This window comes from Leptosomus discolor, chromosome 11 (genome assembly GCF_034619465.1).
Source record: "Leptosomus discolor isolate bLepDis1 chromosome 11, bLepDis1.hap2, whole genome shotgun sequence".
NCBI lineage: Eukaryota > Metazoa > Chordata > Aves > Leptosomiformes > Leptosomidae > Leptosomus > Leptosomus discolor.
The window spans coordinates 20,203,134-20,227,051 of NC_141401.1; the positions used below are offsets into that span (position 1 = coordinate 20,203,134).

Consider the following 23,918-nt stretch of genomic DNA (forward strand, 5'->3'; position numbering starts at 1 on the left):
ACTAAATCAGGTGAGTATTTTACTTTCACTGCCCTGGTAACAGGACGTACTTGTGGCTTTTGTCAAATCATATCTGCAAAATCTCTAAGAACAGAGGTCAGATACATCAACAGAATTAATAAACTTAGAAGAGGACTCTATCCAATGTAAAGCAGATTTCCTTCTACATCACAAATAGCCTCTGCAGATTAACTAACTTTATCTCACTTCCATTTCAGTATGTGAGGGCAGGATGAAATGAGGTCTTAGCTTGCAGGATGTTACCTACAAACTAAGATCTACTCTGGTTTGAGAATCAACAACTATCTATCAGAAATATATAATTTCAGGTTTGTAATTTAAACTACACCAAATAAACATGAGAATTGAAGGACAACATAAGGAAGGTATTTTCTCCTGTCTTGAAGAATTCAGATGTTATATACATACACAGTGTACACTAAAAGCTTAACAGTTTCTTGTTTCTAGTATCACATGTCCTGCAAGGCAAGGTAACGAATTAAACTCTGCCCTCTGGAGAGGAAGTTCTTGGTAGTAAAAACAAATATTGTAATTTTCAAAGGCTTAGACAGCTAAAGACATATTGTATATAAACCACACAACTGTTTCTCTAAACCCACAAAATCATACATGCTAAAAATAAAGATATTTTACCTAAGAAGACTGAGAGGCATAACACCAGGTGATTCTGAAGCTGGAACAGTTTCAGTATCAGTTACTGGAGTAGTAGCAGTGGTAGTATCCTCCAGAGAGCTGCTCATGAAAGATGTTGTGCTAGAAGCAGAAGGGCTGGTTGTAACTGGTGTTTGGGCTTGCTGAGACTGATCACCTTCTTCTACTTGTTGATCTACTTCTGCAACAGAAAAAAGGACGTTACAGGAACATTAATATAATCACGTAAAGCAAAATAGTAGCTGTGGTTAAACTTTCAAAAATAGCTGTCATTACTTAAAATCCCGCCCCCCAGGAATGCACACCATACAAATACTTCTGCCAGTAACTCATGGACTTACATAGAGAAATCAGTCTACTGGTTCTTGCTGTTGGCATACCAATATAATGTAAACAGTAAACAAGTCTTTCCAGGTGGTAACAGAAGCCACTTACTTGGTTACAGCTTATGATATTTAGATTTAGATTCCAAATTTTAACAGCCAGGATTATTCTCATAGGCAAAAGAGAAAGAAGTCTCATATATGGAAATACAACTTATTAACTATAAAGCTATTTTTAACTCAGCTGTGTAAGTAACAGATTTTTGGAGGATTTTTTTTTGGTTGGTTTAGAAGTTCTTAAGACATTAAGGAACCAGATAGCACAGTAATTAGCTTTAATATTTTATACTTTTTTCTTTGTTTAAACTGATTTAAACGGTTTCCCTGAAGATGCAGACTGTAATACATGTATTTTTAAGAAGGAAACTAATAATACATATTTTCTCTTCAGCTCCTGTAGTGCCATGTCAAATATCTTCAGAAAAATCCCCAGAAATCAAAACCCTAAAACCAAAACCTCACAACTGATTGAGAGATTTTCACAGACAGAAACATAGGTTATTTACATCCTGAACATACACACGCTCAACACTATCTGTTAACATGACTGCATACAATCACATTCAACAACAATTAACTTTATGACATTTACATCACACACAAATCCTTCTGACAAGTAAATGCAGAACTGCTCATTTTTAAAAAGTATTAAAGATGAATTAGGAACTCATATTTCTGATTGACTGATATGCATTCACTTTTTATTCAAATAAGGAACTGAGGAAAAAGTAAAAAGTCAGTACTGTATTTATAAAACCGCAAAACATCTTTGTAAAATTTCTCTATCCCATTAAGATTCCTCTGAAGTATAATCACCACAAAGTTACAAGATTATGTTACTTGTATTATCATTGTTACTAATAATTTCAAAAAAATAATTAGCATTATACTTCCATAATTTTGAAAACGTACCTTGTTTAAGTCTGCCACCAAACTGATCCTCCAGCAAACCATGAACCACTAATTTGTAGATCATGGCCTGTGCTCGTTCCAAATCTGCCAGTCCTAGAGCTCTTTTAATCGGTGAACGCATGACTGCCCGTTTCACCATGTGTCGCATCAGGAACTGCAAGGCAGCACGCATTTCAACATCTTCATGGACAACTGGAGAACTAGCACAATCAGAGTTGTGACCATTTTCTGCCAGGACTTTTGGTATTAAGAGTAGTTCAGCATATTTACTACAACTAAGAAGAACGCTAAGTGACTTCATTGCCCCGAGATAAAGATAAGATAGCTGTACTGCTCTGATTTCTGACTGCACTATATCATGATTTCTTTGAGTATGTTCATGATTCTTTTTTCTTCCTTCAGCAGGTTGGTGTTGGGATTCCGTACCTAGTGCTGATGGTTCTAAAGAAAAGGAAGCAATTTCATTTTCCGACTTAGAGCTTGTAGCGCTATGTCCTTTGTTATCATCAGCACTTTGTCCTAATCGTGTATCTGATGCAATATCACCCTCTGTTTTCTGGTCCATTTCCCCTTTATCTTCAGATTCATGTCTGTGTTTTTTCTCATGTCGCTTGGTGCTTTGCTTTCCCGTATCTTCATGAATACCAGTCAGATAGGTAAGGTCCAGCAATACAGTAGCTGTCAGCCCACGAAATCTTGCAACATCAAAAGGCAGTGGTTCACAGGGCTCCAGATTATACAATGGAGTATCACTAGGCGACCAAAAAGTTGGGAAGCTTTAATAAAGATCAGAATGACACAGGAAAAAGCAAGTGAGGGAGAGACAGGAGGAAAGTACAGGAAATAATGTAGGCAAAGCAAGATGTAAAATATATTTAATAAAATAAACAAACCAATTCTAAAAATTAAATGCAAACAGGGGAAAATGAGGTTATGAAACAGAAAATGGGGAGATATGGTATCAGAGTAAAGGCAACAAAGCATGCAGAGGTTTTCAACAATAAGTGTTAAAACCCAGAAACATCATAGGAGCTATCAATTCCGTGCTGACAGAGATTTCTGCTATATTATTTAGAAATATGTAACAGACTTCTAGTAAGAAAAAACTACCTTAAGCCAAATTTTATCACCACATCTGAGCTGAATTTGTGAACAGGTATAAAAGCTTAGAAAGAAAACAACCCTAAACTTTTTCACATTGAGGAAAAGCTTTGATTGACCTCACATTCCTGTCCAACTACTCATCACAAGGAGCACACTACTGATAGCTTATGACAATTCTGTCTCTGGTTACGCGAGGACAGATTACTTGGAGAGGACGTTAACTTTTAAAAAACATAGGTCACATAATTCATGTCTGTCTCTCTGTCCATCTATATTCAGTGATAATTTTTTGTATTATTTAGGACTGTTACACTTGACTAATTTTCACTCTAAGCAGGACAAAAATTCACCAGCCTGTATTTCCATGCATCTCTTATTTCCCATACATCCAGCAGATAAAGGACTTTTAAATATGCCTCTTATTATCCCAAAATGTTTTCCCATCTTACAATGCAAACTTCTACCCGAAAATGAAAGCAAGCTTTAGCCTGGTTTTAACTAAGAAGGTACACTCTGAACTTAATTTAATGCATCACCAGGAGCTTGCCTATGTTCAAGTGTTGTACCACTTCACTCAAATAATATTTCCAATTATTTTAAGGGCACACTTATTTTAAGGCTATGCTGTAACATGGGCATACTTGAAAGAATTTACATCTGGAACTAAATTTGACAATTGATTGCACTTCAGTATATCTAGTTAAAGTGACAAAGCCTTTGCATAAAGACCAAATATGCATAATGTTGCAACAGTTCTAAGAAGAGGAGGAGGAGGTTCCAAGAGGTGAACTGACCTCAGTTGTTCCAGAATGTAATTGTAACTGGTGGCAAAAAAAATAATTACTGCTCAACTGCTCCGGAAGACTATGGTTCAACTATAGCCAGAAGGAGCTTAAGAAATTTAGTGTATCCAGTCTTTTCCACACAAAAACATAGGCAACTCCTGTGAGAGCGCCAGAGAGCCCACAGGAGCCACAAGCTTCGTTTCAAGTGCCTTCCCTTTTCTCTTAGATTTGTGTCTGGCAGGGTTTCGGTAGCAGGGGATGGGGGCTACAGAGGTGGCTCCTAGCAGAGGCTTCCAGAAGCTCCCCCCAGCTCCAATTCTGACCCATCTCTGGCCAAAGCTGAGACAATCAACACCTCTGTGTATAAATGTATTTAAGAGGGAAAAACCTGTTGGGCAAGTCTCTTTGTTTTGGGAGTGGAGGAGAGGAGGGGGATGTCAGAGAAACAGCCATGGGGACACCCAGATCAGTGAAGAAGGACAGGGAGAAGGTTTGCCAGAGCAGAGATTCCCCTGCAGCCCATGGCAAGATGGCAGGCTGCCCCTGCAGCCCATGGAGATTAATGGTGGAGCAGATGCCCACCAGCAGCCTCGGGAGGACCGCAGGCCGGAGCAGATGGCTGCACCCAAAGGCGACTCTGATCCCAAGGAAGCCTGCGCTGGAGCAGCCCCTCACTAGGACTGCAGCCTGCAGAAGGGACCCACACTGGAGCAGTTGGTGAAGAGCTGCAGCCCCGTGGGAAGGACTCACATGGGAGAAGTTCGTGGAGGGCTGTCTCCCATGGGAGGGATGCCATGTTGGAGCAGGGGAGGACTGCGAGGAGCCCTCTCCCTGAGTAGGATGGAGTGGTGGAGACCATGCATGATGAACTGACCAAAACCCCCATTCCCCACTCCCCTGTGCTGCTGGAGGGGAGGAGGTAGAGAAATCGGGAGCAGAGCTGAGCCTAGGAAGAAGGGAGAGGTGGGGGGGAAGGTGTTTTTAAGATCTTGTTGTATTTCTCACTATCCTGCTCTGATTTGACTGGCAAATTGGTGGTGGTAGTGGTGTTTAAATTAAATTGATGTTGTTTTCCCAAGTAAAGTCTGTTTTTTCCCCACGACCATAACTGGTGAGTGAGCCTTCCCTGTCCTTTGCCTTGACACTCGAGCCTTTTGGTTTTATTTTCTCCTCCCCATCCTACCGAGGGCAGGCGGGGCTCAGGAATGAGCAAGCGGCTGTATGGTGCTTTGTTGCCAGCTGGGTGGGCTTAAACCACAACACCTTTGAAGGCGCGTCTGCAAGATAGGTGGAAAAAGGAGTCTCTTTCCAACCTCCTCCTTAATTCTCATCATCTTCTACAGAACAACTCCAGAGTGTTAACATCTACTACAGAGGTATTCCTTTAGCTCTCTAAGGCAGGTCAGAGAATGAACAAACACTACTTTGAGGCAGCATTAATTTGAACACCATCATCTAGCCCATTAAGAAGAGAGAATCCTCTCATCTCTTAACCTTAACCACTCCTCAAGCCCCACAGCAATTTCCAGTCCCCTAAGAAGGGCATGACAATGCAGCACAGACACCTACTCTCAACTCTGATAAACTGAATCAGGTCTCTCTTCAGAACCAGGTTCACCATTTACAAGAAATCTGTGCATCAACCCCCAGTAAAAATTTGTGTCCTTTACATATGTAAGCAAGAAGCTGTAATAAATTAAGACAGCAATAATGTTTTCATTAGCCAATCATACCAATTCTAAAACAATACTCATCTTCAAATCTAGGAAAAATGGCAAGCTGGTCACATTCCAACTCTGAAACCTAGAGGCCAAAGCTAAGAAGTCTAATGATGCTTATCAATCCAAAACAAGGCATTTTATTACTAAGTAGTATAAAAATTTAACTCATAATATTTGTTTGTTTTAAAAAGCCAAATGTTGTAGTCTAAGCTTAAAATATTTGATCAAAATTACTCCAATGTAAAATGTATGTTACTTCTGAAGACTTCCAAGCACAAAACACCAGTAGACAGTGAAACGTGTAAGAAAGAAGCATACCTGATAGTAATCTCTGCTTCATCCCACTGGACCTTGGCAGATGTACTGCCTTCCTTCACTACTCCAAGCAAGGTGGCATGACGTCCAGTTTGCTTGTGTACACATCGACCTCCAACTCTAAGACCAGCATCAACTCCACCAATTACTGCCAGAACAGGCCACACCTCCACACAGAGCATCTTCAACTGCAGTTCTGAAAGGTCAGCCAGACCATGCCTACTATGCTTGCTTTTCTCCTCCTCTTTATTTTCTTTCTCCTCTCTCATCTCATTCTCTTCTCGACTTTGAACTGAGCGACTTTTCTTCAGCTTTTGGCCTGCTTCTTTAAGACATGTTTTGATTTTAGTCAGTCTTTCCATCATTTTTTTATTGATGCAGTGTGTCCAACGGTCTGTGCGATGAAGGATACGAATGAGTTGGATAGTGGCTTCTGCCAGCACTGCAGCAACAGGACTACAGATGGGGTCACCAGGTAGCAAATCTCTTGGTGTACCACGCATCTGCATATCACAGATTTTCACCTAAGTGTTTAAAGAGAATAGTTTAAAAGTTACCTTCTCAATGTACCTGAAGAAGCTCATTTTATAAATACAGGAGTCTCCTGCTGAATAGAAAAATTATTAGCATTGACTTTTTTTTGCTTGGGATCCCCAGGAAATCCACCTTAACATTGATCAAAACCTGCACCCCTTCAAATACAAGGATGCTGAAATTACAACAACTCATGGTCTCTCACATAAGACTATCTGGAATTCCTAATACTACATTCTCCTTGGTTTCTGGGGAACGCAATTTTATGTGTAGAACATTAAGTCTGTAAATCAATTCTAAATAATAAAATACATCTTAAATTTGGAACAGATTGACCAATATAGGAACTTATGAAAAGTCTAGCTAGAGTGCAAGTAATGTAGTGCTATGTATGTCATAAACCAAAATGAATAATCAGTGACATTCTAGCACTTGTTAGCTACCACCCTCACCCCCAAAAAACGCAACATCCATAACACTGACACAGAGAACAGAAAGGAAAGGATAAACCTATGACCTCTTGTTAAGGGTTAAGCCCAGTAAGGCATCTAAGCCCCACACAGCCACTCAATCACTCCTCACAGTAGGATACTGAGGAGAATCAGAAGGGCAGAATTGAGAAAGCTCGTGGGCTGAGACAAAGAAAGTATCATAAATAAGAGGGGGGGAGAGGGACACACACAAAATTATACAAAACAAAGAAAAACAAGTGATGCAAAATGCAATCACTCCCCATCAGCTGACTGATGCCCAGACAGTCCTTGAGCAACAGAAACCCCCGGCAAATGTCCCTGCAGTTTTACTGCTGTGCATGATGTTATATCGTATGAAATACCCCTTTGATCACTTTAAGTGAGCTGACTGGCTGCAGTCCCTCCCAGCCTCTTGCCCACCCTCAACCTACTTGCTGCGAGGGACAGAGCAAGAACCCAAGAAAGCCTCGATGCTCTGTAAACATTGTTCAGCAATAGCTAAAACACTGCACATTATCAACACTGTTTTGGTCAAAAATCCAAACCAGCACAATATGGGCTGTTATGAAGAACACTGACTTTATCCCAGCCAAAACCAGTATGAACATTTGCAGGTGAACATTTAAGTTACCTTCTCTCCTGGATTACTGCTATAGAACATAACACAAGGGTACAACTCCGCTGCATCCACATCTTCAAAAGCTAGTTTTGGCTCCTAATTGAAAACAAAACACAAAACATCAAACTTAGAACATCTTAACAAGTAAAAATATGAAATGTGACACAGTTATACCTGTATAATAATCCTTGTAAGTAGTGAAACTATCATGTGTCTTAACTATCATGCTTAGCTTTATATAAAATATCCATGCCAAATTACTGTTGCAAAAAACACCAAAAAAACCAATTGATGTTAAATACCTCTCCATTTTTACCAAAGGAAATCGTTCTTGCTTCCATATCCAATACGCATGTGATGAAATCTCCTTGGGTAAAGCTGGACAGAGTCAAGGTTTGCTCTCCATTGTGATAAAGGTTACCACTATAGGCTCTATATAGCCACATATCTGAGGTAGTGCGATGGTTAAAATCATGTACTGGCCAGCGAGAAACTCCTACACATGTGCCTTCATTGCCTCGATTCTCCTTCACAATGTAGAACTAGCAGGCAAAACAAAACAAACAGGGCAAAAAAGTCAAGAACATACATTGTAACACAATAAAGCAATGAAAATTTACCTTGCACATATTTATGTATACTTACAACTCTTCTACTCAGAAGCTTTTAATAAATAAAAAATAAGAAGCTAAAATCAAGCTCTACCTCTAAAACAACATCTTGGTGTGTAAGGTCAGTCACTAACAAGTCATTTAAACTTAACCTATTAGTAATTAGGAAAACTGTATGTAAATACACAAAGAAGTTGGCTTTTTTTCCAGACTCAAAACATACACACCCAGAAGTTGGGTTACAAGTGCCAAAAATAATATTACAGAAATACATAAGCTTTACTCCTCATGTTCACAGCGAGTGATTTACACAGATTCAAGTAAAAAAAGAAGTAAACTTTTATGCTCAAAGATGTGTATGCATCTAATATTCCTAAAACAAATCACCCCAGATGACATATTAAAAGCTGGTCTTGTCAGTCAGACAGGCTGATGCATCTATTTGCAAGAAAACAAAATGTTGTGTGAAGTGTTTTTCTACAGAAAAAAATCAAAAATCTACATTTCAGTAGGTAACTTTTACAAGACAATGCACTTCAGTGCTGACTCTGGATCTTAGGGCCAAGTACCATCACCTCTACAAATATGCAACACACAATCAGTCTCCAGTCTGGGTACTGAAATACCCAAATGGAAGTGCTCAAAAGCAGCCACAAACTCTTCACTTCGGATTGAAAAATCATAGCATCATAGAAGGATTTAGGTTGGAAAAGACCCTTAAGATCACCGAGTCCAACCATAAACTGCCAAAATGTCACCTGCTCAAGAATGTTGTCATAAGGCAAAAAACACAGGTAGCTGTTTATAAATCATAGTATATTTCCAAAACAAAGTAAGAGAAGTTAAGAAATACATTTTTATGCAACCTACCTTCCACTGGTAACACCCAGAAGTAACTCCAGTGGATGCTAAACCATATCCTTTACCTCCACTTCCATGAGTAAGAATCTGCCCATTCTCCACTATGCAGCACTGAGCTTTCTCAGGGTCAAAGGACACTTCCTGTATGGGAAGATTCTCATCTTCATCTTCAGACTCTCCTTGCTTCTATCAGAAATAGGATAAATACTTGTGGTAAATGTAACTCAGTTGCATTCAGTCAAGTGAGAAAGTAAAAGCATCATTACCTGTAGCTTCATTTCTTGTTCTTTCTCCTTTATTTGAATTGCATGTTTAGCCTGAGCTATTGGAGTCTCCCACATGCAGTCAGACAGAAGTGAGAATAATCGTTCAACAACCTGGTGTATTAGAATATAATTCAGCTCATTTTAAAACCAAGATGAGGACAACAAAGTATAATACTGTTTTACTTTGCTTTGTAGGTATAAATGTCAAAATATTTAGCGCTCTTAGAGAAGCAAATATCTACACTGAGCCTCACTTGATTTGGATTCTGAACAAAGCTATGAAACACTTAAAAGTTTAGTGAGACTTTTTGAAGAAACAGGTGTAAAAGCTTATAATAAAATAAAGACCTGAGCCATTTGATCATCTTCAACGCCAGATTCACAAGCAGGTAACACAGCTTCTAGTACATGAAGTGCAAGAAGTCTAGTCCTCAAATTGCCAACCAATGGAACTCCTAAAGATGGAACAATATGTTAATAAGCTGTAAGTGACTTCTGCATCAGGCACGTACCTACGACACCAGCTGTACGCCACCAGTGCAGAACTCTCCAAAGTGTAACTTGCATACATCTACTGAAGTTAGTTTTAGTTGTTCACTAAGTAACACATGTTCTACCTATTTTTAGGAACTGCGCTACAGAAATGCAAGTAACCATTGAGCACATTTTGAAAAGCTCATACCTGAGCAACACTTCTGAGAAGCGATGTTAAGAAGTACTTCTGTCCATTTTGGAGACGCCATTTTTGACTGAATTGCTTTTGAAGACACAACTCTACGTAAGAAAACAAGGAAGTCTCCTAGGTGCAATTCCGCTGCATGTTGCTTTCGGAGGGCAGCTAGGAAGTTAAATTAAAAGTTTTCATTTACAACCTTGTTACTACAACCTTACTAGCAGTACATGATGGCTGGCTATTAACCTTAGCTGGCTGACAGGTGCCCACCAAGCTGCTCTCTCACTTCCACTTCTCAGTAAGACAGGGGGAGAAAATAAGATGAAAAACTTGTGGGTCAAGATGAGGGCAGTGAATTATGTACCAGTTACTGTCATGGGCAAAGCAGACTTAACTTGGGGAAGACTAATTTAATTTATTGGCAATGAAAAACAGAGTAGGACAAAATTAAAACACTTTGCCCCAAACCATCCCTTCTTTGTCGGCTCAGCTTCACTCCTAACTCTTCTACCTCCCCACCTCCAAGCAGAGTAGAGGGATTGGGAATGCGAGGGGGTTGTGGTCACTTCACAACACTTCTTCTCTACTACTCCTGCTCCATACTGGGTCCTTCCCATAGGCTGCAGTTCTTCAAGAACTGCTCCACTGTGGATCCTTTCCCATGGGATACAGTCCTTCAGGAACAGACTGCTCCAGTGCGAGTCCCCGACAAGCCACAGCTCCTGCTAGAAATGTGCTCGTGCATGGGCTCTCCATAGGCCGCAGCTTCCTTCAAGGCATAGCCACCTGCTCTGGCAGGGGTCTTACACAGCCTGCAGATGGACTACCTGCTTCACCATGGTCTTCTCCACAGGCTGCAAGAATCTCTGCTCCAGAGCCTGGAGCACCTCTTCCTCATCCCGCTCCTTCACTGACCTTGGTATCTGCAAAGTTGTTTCTCTCACACTTTCCCTGCTCCTCTCTCCCACAGCTGCTGTGCGGTGGTTTTTACCCTTTCTGAAAGATGTTATCACAGGGGCACCACCACTGTTGCTGACTGGCTCAGCTTTGGGCAGCAGTAGGTCTGCTTTGGAGCTGGCTGAAACTGGTTCTGACTGACATGAGGACAAGCTCCTGATTCCTTCTCACAGAAGCCACCCCTGCAGCCCTGTGCTACTACCAAAACCTTGCCATGTAAATCAATACACATGATTATTTCTAAATGTCCCTGGAATATAAAATGTAACAACTGGTTCCTAAGTATATTTTTGTTTTATGCATTTGATGCAAAACACCATACATGCTCACACCCCTGATTCATATTCCAAGGCAGTTTTAACATGAAAATGTTTGTAGAAAGACCTTATATCTTAATTTCTAATTAATTAATTATCTTATGAATTTATCAGCCATTGCATTACTTATAAGCGAAGACAGTTATATGTACAACCAAAATCATATGTACATCTAAAATCAAGCTACAATTAAAAATTTCTTCAAACACACAATTTCCACAGAAATTCAAAATGCTCATTAAGGGACTGCAAATTATGTGAAGATATTAATATTTCAGAAAATATTTTGTTGCAGATTTTTTAATATGATAAGGTAGGGTCAACCTCTTCCCTTCCACTCAGACTGCAGAACTACATAATACAAAGCAAATGCAACAATTTCCTGAATTAATCTATATTTATCTGCAGTTTGAAATTTAGATAATTAAATCCCTATGACCACATTTATGAAAAACAATACTACCAAAACCTCTTTTTTTGAGGAAACCAGTATTCTCCTCCTAATTGCAAACCAGATGGAGTAATTCTTATTCTCAACCTGCTCCTACGTTTAAATTGCCTTATGTATCAAGTCTGTGTAACCTGACCTGAGCACAAAATTATTTGATGACTCCAATCTAATTTACAGAGTTGAAAATGACCCAACAATAATCAAAATACAGTAGAGCGGGCGAAGGCCTCAGCATTCAGTGTTGGTTTTTTTTTTTTTTACTATGTGTCCTGGCATTTCAAAATTGTAACAGAAATTATGAGAGGTAATTACCTCTGAAGTCTCTCTTCTCATTATCTCCATTTGAATCTTCCTTTTTTGATTCTACTTCATCTTCCTCAGCTTCCCCTTCTCCAAAGGAAGCCATAAGCATCACACCAGCTTGTGATAACAAGTTCTTCAGCTGGCTGCATAATAAATCCAGCAAAGACTGGACCACCTTTGGGCTCAGTTTGTCAGCATAGGTTCTATACGCACACATACAAAAAAGTAAAACCAAGAGTATCTGAGAGCTGATCCAAGGAACAACAACATAAAGACAAAATTATAAACTCAGTGCAAGTGACAACTGGGTCCAACACAGCACTAATTCTAATTCATGCCATTGCAACTCTTCACTTATAATTTAAAAATATTTATGAGTCTTACACGCATCTTTCTTATGAATGATGTGACTACTCTTTTTTTCCCCTCCTTTCATATATGTTCCTGAACAACATTTATTTTCCTAAAGAAAGCTCCCACAAAAGAAAAGTTATTTTTAAAGGGTGCTGAAAAGCTTAACTATTAAGTTTCCTGAAAGCAAGTGACCATTCGATACTTACCCTGTGGTGATAGCGAGGATCTGAAGTAGTCTTGTACTGGCTACTTTCAAAGCTGTGCTGAGCTGAGAAATACCAGTTTTGGGCAGCAACTGCAGTGGCTGTCCTAACATGGTGTCTGTGCCACACAACTGTGATAGCACATTTAATAGACCAGTGGAAATGGCCAAGGAGACATCAACAGGCTGATAGTGTACGCTTAGAGCAAAGACTGTTACCAACAGAAGACGTTGTTGTGCTTCTAAGATTAAAATAAAGTTGTTTTCAATTAATAAGCTGTTTAGAGTAAGAATACTAAGACAGAAGAACAGCAGATTATCTTTTAATTAAAGTTTAATGAATTAAAATATCAAGTAAAGAGTTAGCCGCCTTTGTCAGACACCTTGAGGTAGTCTTTGATGTGCCACTGTAGCCCTCTTTAACCCAATGAAACCTCTACATCAAGGTTGCCCAAAGAAGATTATCATGTAGATCTACTTTGTGATGTAGATGTTCTGAGGCTAAATCTCAAACCAGAATCTTCTCTCTAGGGCAACGATAACTGAGTGAAATAATTTTCTACTTATACTTCAAGATGATTCTGAAGAAATTTCTTTCAGTTCCATTTTAACAGTAAGTGAAACAACAAAACAATTCAGGTAAGAATGCCCATTAGGCTCTACCAACAAACTAAATTACAGAACTCTCTTCCGTACTAAAGCTGTCAGTCAGTGCAGGTACAAAGGCACAAAGAGGTGCAGAGTTCCAGCTATCCCTTAAGGACAGAAGTACACAGCAATATCTGGGTATAGAAGGACAGGAGAAAGGGCTTTCAAAACAGGCAAGACGCCCTGTTCTTTGGTTTGGGATTTAAAGAAAGGTCTCTTGAATGAGGGAAAGAAGACTGTAGAATTCTCATCTCTTCAGAAAACTGTTTATCCCTGAAAAATCTAAAAATCATTTTGAAGCACCAAAGACATGAGTGACTGTGGAGGACTGTGGTTTGCGGAACAGAAAGGTTGACAATAATTAAAAGTCTTAAAAAGGCCTATCACTTGAAGAAAATTAAGACAGAAAAAGGTTAAAAAGCTTCTCTCTTACAAAAACAAGTCTGACTTCAGTGAATTCTGGTCATTGATATCAAAGTCTGCTTTGTCAAAATATAAGCTGTTGTACTGTATATTAGAGGACATATTTTGCAAATCTGGTTTTCACTTACCTATATGGTGCTTATTAGCTTGCAAAGCTCTTTCCAATGTAGCAGATAATTGCTGGTAAATTTTGTGCACAGCCACCTGGATTTCAATTTGAATACTTCTCTTAGCTGCTCTGATACCATCCTGGGTCAAACAAATAAAACGTTGTAAGGACTGACAGATTTTTATCACCCAGTTATTGAAACAGCAGAAACTATTAAAGTACATACCTGGTAGTGATGCAATCTTACACTCTCTCCCTTGGCGCATGCATGTCCTACAGTGCCCAAACCAAAGCAGCCAGCAAGAAATTGTAGTCTAACAGAAGTAAGCAATGAAGAAGACTGAAATCCTGATACCTGACGACTTCCCATTAATGGCACAGTGCCTTTTTCCTCCATCCCTGATAGAAGGACTAAAATCTGATGAAGTGCTTCCAGACGAAGCTAAAAGGCAGGCAACAGACAGTACTAAGTATCCTTAGAAATTAGAACTAGATCATCTTCAACTATAAGCAAGACTAAATAAGATGGCTGCGTTCTCATCAACACTTTTTTTTTTTAAAAAAAGGGAAGTTTGTTTTAGAGTTTTTTTACATAAAGTTCCCAGTTCCAGATAATATATTTTAACAGGAAAGAGAAAAAATGTCCTTACCAGACAGAATTTGGACAAGGTTTTAAAAAAATCCATAAAATGAGCATAAAGTACGAAGAATAAGAAAAGGTGTTAAACTGTAACTCACCTCAGCCCTCAACTGCTGCTGCTCCATTGCAATGACTGACGCTTGTGGATTGGTAGACATACTTTCCTCCGGTTCCTTAAATCCTGGTGAGTTTCCCACATCTCCACTTACAAAGCTAACAACATTTTCAATCAAAGTATGCACTCCAAGGGATCTTGAGAGATCAAAATCGGACTCAACAAATGAGTAGGAGGAAGTATACAACCAATCTCTGCTGTGTTTCAGTCGAGCCCATGAGTCACTTAAAGGTTCCACTTGACCGTGTATTGCTCCTAAAGATACACATAATAAAGTCTCATGAATTCTATTCGCCAGGTAACACATCTTGACAGTAGGTAAAGACTGAACTGCTGCTATTCATACAGGTGGAAAATGGATATTCATGTTAATTATACCATGCATTAAGCAACTTAGAGCAAAACACTTGATTTAAATTTACAGCAATTTCCTTAAAGGAAAGGCTGTATTTCTTTTAATTATGTTAAGCAGTATTGCAACACGCTGCCAAGTGAGAAAACAAAAAGATAGAAGCCACTCAAACTGCTCAGCTTAAAGCTAGAACACTGAATAAAAACGCTTTGCAGCTAAATGACAAAATATTAAAGAAAAGATCTGCTACAACAGAAATTGTGCACTTTGGATATTTATTTTAAGGTCTAACCATAAAACAAGGGTTTTTTTGGTTTTAATCAAGCCACTATATATTTCATATTTTTGAAAAAGCACAATGTTATTTTGGATGAAATATTACAGAATGAATGATTGCAGAAGGGAACAGAATTTTTTTATTTTAGACTAACAGAGAACATTTACTTTGTTATGATTCAAGATAAATAGATATATGTATATTAAATACTGTTACTACAGCATGTATTAGAGATATGTCTTTGTCATCTGACAATTTCACGAGTGTATTTTCAAGTATTTCCTATTGCATCAGCATGTCATTACACTACCTGAAACTTTACCATCATTAATAAATGTACTTCTTCAAATGAGCACCAGTCATGAATCTGCAGCACTGGAACTTATTTATCACCATATATCTGATCTCATTTCCAAAAGAGATTTGCTAGAACTCTATCCCTGGCACAAACGAGTGCCATGTCACTCAGGTCAGACCTTCATGAGCAGTTAACGTATATGCATCTGTTAAACATACATATCAACACAGAAGTTGGTAATTTTATTACTTTGGTAAATGCTGTTAGCCAACTTTGAGCTATGCAAGCTATCACAAGAGGGCAGACCCTGCTCAAAAGAATTTTCCATCTGTAGAGACAGGTAATGTCTGGAGACCAACGTGTAAACCTAATGTATGTTTAAATTAACTTATTAATTAGTTATTAATTATACTAAATAATCTGCATAGCATTTTTAAATATTAATCTCTCCTGTGCACTATGAGCTACAGACACCAATTGGAGAATCGCAACCCATGCACCGTACTCACACAAATCTACATTAAGACTTCAGTTTTTAAAATCTGTCTGCAGGGTATTGGCCTCAAACATTATTAAACACAGCTATTTTCAGGAAAAAGTCAGACAAATTCATAGAAATTAATCTGTTGACAGCTTTCATCAGTGCGGCTGAGTTCCAGTGGCAACAGGTGGATACTAGTTTCAGGACCCTCTTTAAACACTGCCTACCTGCAGCAGCTCTGCAAGCAGCTGCTCATGGGAACAAGGAAAGACAGACACATCAGGTTTTGAGCACAGGACAACTCTCCTAGCAATCATTGTACACCATTCTTTTCCTGGGGTAAAGGCAAAATGCTCTTGTTCTGTCAACCAATCTGCACGTTTATGCAACTCAGAAATGCAAAATACTTTGAAATTTTGCCTTTCCTTTGTAAATTAGGTAACCACCAAAAAATGTAATTGTCAAGGCTATGAATTATGTAAACCTGTTCACATCCCATTTCCTTTTCTGTAAATAGTGTTCATGTGCATTTGCATGCTACTCCTTATACTTGCTACTCAACAGATTGCAATGGCTTCAGAAAGAACCATCACAGTACTTGGGCCACATTAGGTATTTGACAAAATATATGCACACAAATTTATTTTGGATAATGCAAAGATTTACTTTAAATACTACTTTTCAAAGTACAATCTAATTTTCTAAGTTTCGCCGGTTTATGTAACACAGTACTATTACCTGGTTTAGAGAGCAAGCTATTTTGTCATGTTTACTATAAAAGAATTTAAAGAAATTCTGTTACTCAATTTTACAATTTATACCTGGTAACAGTATTTAAAATAAAAGTAAATACAGAGACCCTAATTTTAATATTAATTCTTATAATACTTGTTTTAAAGCTTTCTATTCAATACTAAGTTATATGCTGAAGCAGCAGGTGAGAAACATAAGATAAACAGAACAGAGCAGAATAAAAGGGTGCTAAAATACTCAGTTTCTTGTAGGGAGGAGTTTCCCACCATATGTATGGTGAACAGAATCCAAGGGAGAGAATAAATGAAGCCTCAGATTCCCCACAGTAATTATAGCTAAATCATTACCAAGTCCACAAAAAGTTGCCTACATAGCAACAACTGTTTCAAAAGCCTCCTTAAGCCCTACACTCTTTCAACAGCAGGAGAGCTTAAAGCATCCCGAAGTGACATTAGCTTCCTATCGTCTACCAGTCCTATGCTACGCTATGCCGCTATGAAGCACAGAAGAGAATCAAAGGATTTGTAAAGAAACAAAAAGCAATTCCAATGTCTTAAATCATAAGCTAAAGGAGACCCTTCAAGGACTAACAGAACATCAGAAGAAAATACCGTTTTGATAGTCAGCAAAGAAAAAAAAAAAAAAAACCTTAAAAAAACCTAAACTTCTCATGTTTGAAAAAAGATGAGGTCTTAGCTAATAATTTTAGTATTAAATGCAAGCATGTTTAAATGTAAGAACAATTTAAAATTGTTTCAAATTAGGAGATAAGTCCAACAATTATGAGATACAGATTAAATGTAAAACGAGAGAAGTTACAACAAAAAGTACAGAGTTTAAAAACAAAGATGTCAGAAGTCAAAGAAGTATACTTCAGAATGAAAAACATTTAAGAATTAGGGCACACAAATCTAAAACAAAGTAATTTTTTTCCTTCAAGATGTTAAATATCAATAGAACAATCAAAAGTATGATTGTATATTAGAGCTTAGCTTGATTCTGTGTAGTATCAATTACACAGAATTGATAGCAGCTTAGCACTTCCATAAGCCTCTACCACCACATGAATAGAGTTGCATATAAGAATAAACTTTAAGCTTACAGTAAAAAAAAAAAAACAGAAAAACCAAAAAACTACTTGTCCTTATAAGCCAGCTTGTAAAAATGAGTTTTCTAAATGAATGTGGCACAGCTGCAATACACACTTCATAAAACATAAAATATGTAGGGAAGCTATAGACAAAAAATAAACATGCCATCAGTTACTTGCTTGAAGCTCTTCTTTTTTCTGGGGCTCAACTGGCCAAAAAGGAGAAAATACACTACACCACACAAGAATCAGAAGACAAAAGCAGACATTTGAAACAGAAGGCAACATATTCATAATTCCTCATATTATTCTGACTTAGACTTAACTTATCAGTCTCAATCGACACAACAATATATCAAGCAGCAAACTTTGGGGAAAAAACATTTACTCCTGTTTTGAATTAGTATAGTCTAGGTAACAGACTTTGCAAATTTTCCACCTTTTTTTCAGGGAAAAAAAAAATACATCCCCTTTTACACTTGTACGTATACACCAAGACATGTTTACATCCCTTACTCAAACTTTGATCTTTCAATATCAAAATGTAGCACTTACATTATTACAGGTACACAAAATTATTTCAACTTAATTTTGATTTCATTTAAGTTGCTGCTTTTTTCACAGTTGCCCAATTATGTCAGTACAATACACACAAGCACACTGAAATTCACTGAATTAAGATTTATGTGAAGTAAGAAAACCCAAGACTGGAGGACTCATTTATCTGTCTGCAGTTACGTTTATGATTGCACTGCTCAACACACATTCTCTACTGTTGAGTATGTAATGTAGCGTACGGTATCCCGCAGGTACTGTACAGGATAGGTACAACATTTTGAGGCATATTCTCTGGATCTGCAAAACTGAAAAAGATTTATCTAAGCAACAACAACAAAAAATCGAACTACTTAGATATGAGGGAAAAATAATAACGTGCTCATCACCCCCTATGGCAAAAGTCTTGAAAAAGACTTTTTCCGCAGGAATAGAAGAAAAAGTTTACTAACTCAGAAATAACTGAATAATAGCAAGGAACAAGGTACTCAAAGGATCCCCAGGCTGAAGTAGGAATATTACAGTCACATCTCTGAACAGATACAAGAAAGGAAGGAAGAAGGCAATTAGATTAAAGACCGGACCGAGTCTGCAAGACCATAGGAACAATTTATCATATTAGCAGTTTTTCCTATTGCTAGTTTTCTGTATTGCAATTTATGAATAGGTACAGCTTTCATACCATAAAAATCAGACTATAACCAATAGTGAGATTCAATTCTTAACTAAATGTGATCTGAATGCTGAATAATGAGTTGCTGCATTCAATAAACAGATGTTTTAAAATAGGCCAATTCACTCCAGAGGGAATTATTCTCTTGCCTATTACAGAAGAGCCATCCACCAATACCCTATACACACCACATTATCCTGACAGCTTTGCTGCTCCTCATTTCCTGGAGCCCATGACCAAAACAATCTCAGTCTAACCAACAGTTCATGAACCATAACCCCTAAGATATACTGTATCTCAGATCTAACCCAAGATGATTTCCTTGATTACTTTCAGGATACAGAGGAAAGCAGAGTTCTGTGTCAGATTAATGGCAAAGCTAAAAATGGTGGCTTCAAAGACTACACTGCAGATGAGAGTGCAGATAGAGGCTATCAGATCTTCTAACACTGCCAATGCCAACATACATCCTGCTGTCACAGTATGAACAGCTCTAGTAAACTTCTTTACGCTGAACTGGTTCAAACTGATTATCCATGTACAAGGAACTCCTTTCCACGCTATTTACAAACTGAAGGGTAATGGGTGCTGCCACTGATAATTCGGTTACAATTTCAAAAGACTTTTTAAAGTGAGCAACCTCTCAGTACTCTGTTTAATGATGAAGGCTATTAAACTAGAACTCTTATGTTACCTAACAATATTAAGCCTTCTGTAATTAAGGCATACCATAACCCAATCTAATTCCTGTTAACCTTTTCCCAAGATTTTGACAGATACAACAGACATAGTCATGATTTTAGCAGAAACCATGCATCATCTAGAGTGAAGTGGGACTTTCTGGTCCCTGTGTGAACAAACATACTTTGCTCCCTCCACTACCCTCTGTGAAGCAGCTCATTGAGATTCCCCAGAACGAAGCAACAACAAAACGTAGTATAAAAGCTAAAAATCTGATTTATATTGGAGCAAGGGAAGAAGCAGTCAATCAGTCCTGTAGGTGTGCTGGTGTTGAGAGGATGCAAAAACTGAAGCGGTATTTTCTGGATACGAGTTCTCCATATACAAGCATATTTTACGGTAAAAGTTCATTGTTAGCACTAGAATGGAGCGTTCCACTTGAACATCTCTATCAATTTTTTCTTCATGAAGTCACATGAGTGAAAACAGAATGTAAGTTCCTAACTCACTTGACCTCACAGAAATCCTTACTTGCTTCAAAAGAGCATCGCAATTCAAGAAACTAGAATAAATAGTTATAAACTAAGAAATTCTATAACCAAGTCACAAAGCAACAGAACTTACCACAATAAACAGTAGGTAATAATTATTTTAAACACTATTTTTAAATACTCAGTTTTAACATCCTGATTGCCATTATGTACTGTATTAAACTGCAAACACATTTTAACTTAAGAAATACTAACATATTTATCAGGTCAATGTTCACTAGGTAAACGATAAAACTTACCTCTCTTTCTGTGTGATGATGCCAAATCCAAATCAACATTTCGTCTTCCACTCTAGATTAAAAGATTAATAAAAGCCTAATTTCTTTAGGTGAACTTATGTGGTGCATAATATTTAAGTATTTAAAACGCATCCCTCACCCATAAAAGTAAGAAAGTTAACAGAGCTACAATAATTTCAGTTGGTTTTTTTACCACTATCACTTTATTTTAACAATGGTGGTTATTCGAAAAGAAACTAAAGTATTGAAACACGGTACTAAAAGTTTAAGATGCACTTTCCACCTAAGTATTATATTGACAATGTCTAAATACATAATGCTAGTTTACTTACCAGTGAATAACCTTCTTCATCTGATTCTGGCTGAGATAAATCAGATTCACTTCTTGACTTAATCAGTCTGTAGTTTGAGTTTGCATGGATTGAGCGACTTTCTGCAGTAAGACTTTCACTCCTGCTTCAGGTGCACATGCACACATAAAGAAAACACCAATATCAGGCAAAAGTAACACAATCAAATTTAGCCGGTACCACAGTTTTATTTGGGAGCAGACTATCACAGAACATCACAAGACCAGACCGAAGAGGAAAAAAAGTGGCCTGACGGCTTCAATTATTATGCTTATAATGGGTATTAGTAAACTTTGCTACTTCTTAACACCCTCATTGGTCAACTGAACAAAGGGCAGCCTCAAATGACAGATCATTCAAGTGCCTTGGGTAAGTATTACAGTATACAGAAACACTTCTGAGCTGAGGACAAGAAAACAGAGACAGGTTAAGTGGGTGAAAAAGCACTGAACTTATGAAAAACCCACCCATACTATGCATCCTAAAGGTGATATGCTGGAGATGAAAGCCGCTTTGACAATGACAGAGGCAGCCACCCATGCTTTAGGGACTAGATTTCCAAAGAGAGGCAAAAAGAATAAAAGGGTACTGAATGTATATAATCTCCCTCTGAACTCCCCATCAATATCTTAATTTGAAATATCAGAGCAGTTTCTGTACACTGGAAGCTTAACTCAGGAGTTCACTAGTAGCACCAGCCACCCAATTCCTGTGTTATAATCTAATACACACACACAACAATCTCTAGAATAAAAGTGTAAATGGATCAAGTTTAGAATAAAACTGTGTTACCAAGAATATCGCAGGTTATGAAAATTAAAATACATCATGTAGTACTCAAACTATTTAGATTATACACTTCTCTGATTCAATACGCTGTCTACCTTTATTTTGTTATTCTCCTATACCTAACAACAGTGTCTTACACACGCCAATATGTTAGGCATGTTACAAAAATCAACCACGAACGACACTTTTCATAATAGACTTTGAAACATTTGCTTTTAAACATATGCTACAATTTTTTTTTTGGACATTATTATATAGGACATTGGTAAAGCTCAAGAAAATACAAATATGGTAATAAAAAATCCAAACACATAAATAAATTTTAGGAAAAATAAATAATTTTTCCAATTACCTCAGATTATCTGTACACTTGATGATCTGGACTTCATTACTATTTATCACTAAGCTCAGCTTTGAAGAAGTAAATATGGTCCACACAGAATAAAACTCTTATTAAGGTTTAGTTAACGTAGGCAAAGAAAACTGAGAAAAATCACTATTCTCAAGAAAAACAGAACATTGTTCTAGGCAAAAAAATCTTCTTTAAAAAAAAAAGTCTAAGAATCCTTAGAGGAAAACTGAGGTTATTTAATCAACGTTAAAGAAAGCAGAGGAGAGTTAACTAGTCTAAGCAGTCAGCAAATCCCACCTTGTCATGAGTCCAATCCCCTCAGGAGTAGTAGATGGAGGTTGCTGTAACTGTCCATCCTCCCTTCGTTTCTGGAGCTCCTCGATAACAGGGCTTACTCCTAAGATCAACAAGGCACATCTGTGGATCACGGAGTTGCACGCAGCAGTATACACATCTTGACCTTCTGTCAGATCAGTGCTGATTCTTCGTTCCTGCTGAGACTGAGGAGGTGGATCATCAAGTCTAGTCCCTGGCCCAGTGTTCATCCTATCTCGATCCCGACTGCGAGCTACTTCACGGGCTGATAGGAAACATTGAAATATTTCTGTAACATGCAACACAAAAAGAAGGTCTTAACTTCTAGACAAAGCTACACAGAATGAAATATTCATCTACATCTTGGGCCAAAAACTGCCCCGCTACAAAGAACAACAAATATTTTTCCAACAGTAAAAAAATACATTAATAATACAAAGATATAAAAGAAGTTATGCAAACAGGTTAAACGAAGCATTTACACAATGTTAAGTTTAAAATGAAGAGGACAATGCAATCTGACAGAACACTAAACACTCTTTCAGTGTCTTACTGCAACCCAACTCCTGTTTGGATAGCATCAAAGAGAAAGAGATTATTTCATGTTTGCCTTTTAGCAGACATATATAAAGTAATGCTTCTGTAAATCTGTATTCCAGACACCAGCATATCTGTAATTCAATACTGAAACAGCTTCGGACTTGTATTAGCTTTGGTCTGCACAATGAAGATCCCATCAAAATTCTTAGCCTTTACTTTGCTTGATTCTGCTGCTGTCTTAGGTGCTAGATTCTTCTAAAGAAGCTGTGTGAGAGACCTCATCACCTTTGCCCAAAGACCTAAAGCTCTCTTAACTTAAGCATTTTAATTTTGAAGTTCAGTTCCCCTTTGTAAAGACAAAGGCAAATCCAAACACTTCCTTCATTGATGTTAATAGAATTAGAAGCAGCAAACCATCAAGGACACAAACTGAACTCTGCATGTCAGGATCAGCTCCCCTTAGGATCTCCAGTAAAAGAGTCATCATCTTCCTACTTATTCGGGCATGTAACACTACTGTCTTGTCTGGGTATTTCTGGATACATTCCCTTTATTGTACACCCTGTCCAGTTAGACTTTGAGAACACCAAGCATTTGCCCAGGATAACCATATATCAAGCAGCAAAAGCATATTGCATCTGCTGAACAGGTAACACGTGTACACCTTCTAGAACCATAAATCAGCTCATGAATGTGCACTTCAACTCCATAGTACACTTTCAGGAAAGCCTACTACACTGTGGATATCATGACACATGATATAGAAACTAAGGGTGTAAACCCATTTCGGTCTATAAGATCCCAAACAGGAATATGAGAGTCCTAACAGGGAATATAAATATCATCAGCAAAATCGGTGATGGCAGCAGGGGCTGGAAGAAGATAACCATTCTAACAGTATCTGGAGGAACAATATTTGGAAAAGAAAAAAAAAAAAATCATGTACCTATGGAAAACATTTCACATCAGCCAATTTTCTTTTTTAAGCTACATACTTTCTGCAGTGATTTTCAATGGCTAACATGATTTCTGCCTTTGAGAACACTAGAAAGAACAGTTGAGTGTGACTATGTCGCTTCACTGAAACTGGAAAAATAAAGCAATATCTAACCCATTGAGCCTGATTACAAGCCCAAGTCAGTAGAACAACAGTTTGTGAAGTTCACCTTTTTCA

General features: G+C 37.9%; 1 protein-coding gene across 5 annotated transcripts in view; it reads right to left on the bottom strand.

Annotated features, from left to right (window-relative positions):
• The window catches only part of HERC1 (HECT and RLD domain containing E3 ubiquitin protein ligase family member 1), an 83,755-nt gene that overhangs the window by 35,437 nt on the left and 24,400 nt on the right, over positions 1 to 23,918 (bottom strand). For 4 of the 5 annotated variants that reach the window (XM_086471525.1, XM_009952760.2, XM_086471522.1 and 1 more), the window contains exons 22-38: positions 22,187 to 22,493; positions 20,731 to 20,851; positions 20,399 to 20,450; positions 14,432 to 14,703; positions 13,920 to 14,135; positions 13,713 to 13,833; positions 12,518 to 12,755; positions 11,967 to 12,160; positions 9,939 to 10,094; positions 9,605 to 9,711; positions 9,257 to 9,367; positions 9,000 to 9,176; positions 7,821 to 8,060; positions 7,531 to 7,614; positions 5,896 to 6,416; positions 1,968 to 2,743; positions 655 to 853 (exon numbers count right to left, since the gene is read on the bottom strand). In XM_086471525.1, the coding sequence (XP_086327651.1) occupies positions 655 to 853; positions 1,968 to 2,743; positions 5,896 to 6,416; positions 7,531 to 7,614; positions 7,821 to 8,060; positions 9,000 to 9,176; positions 9,257 to 9,367; positions 9,605 to 9,711; positions 9,939 to 10,094; positions 11,967 to 12,160; positions 12,518 to 12,755; positions 13,713 to 13,833; positions 13,920 to 14,135; positions 14,432 to 14,703; positions 20,399 to 20,450; positions 20,731 to 20,851; positions 22,187 to 22,493 (3,892 nt within the window). Of the gene's footprint in view, positions 1 to 654; positions 854 to 1,967; positions 2,744 to 5,895; positions 6,417 to 7,530; positions 7,615 to 7,820; positions 8,061 to 8,999; positions 9,177 to 9,256; positions 9,368 to 9,604; positions 9,712 to 9,938; positions 10,095 to 11,966; positions 12,161 to 12,517; positions 12,756 to 13,712; positions 13,834 to 13,919; positions 14,136 to 14,431; positions 14,704 to 20,398; positions 20,451 to 20,730; positions 20,855 to 22,186; positions 22,494 to 23,918 lie in introns of all 5 variants that reach the window. The other variant, XM_086471523.1, reaches the window with a different exon arrangement.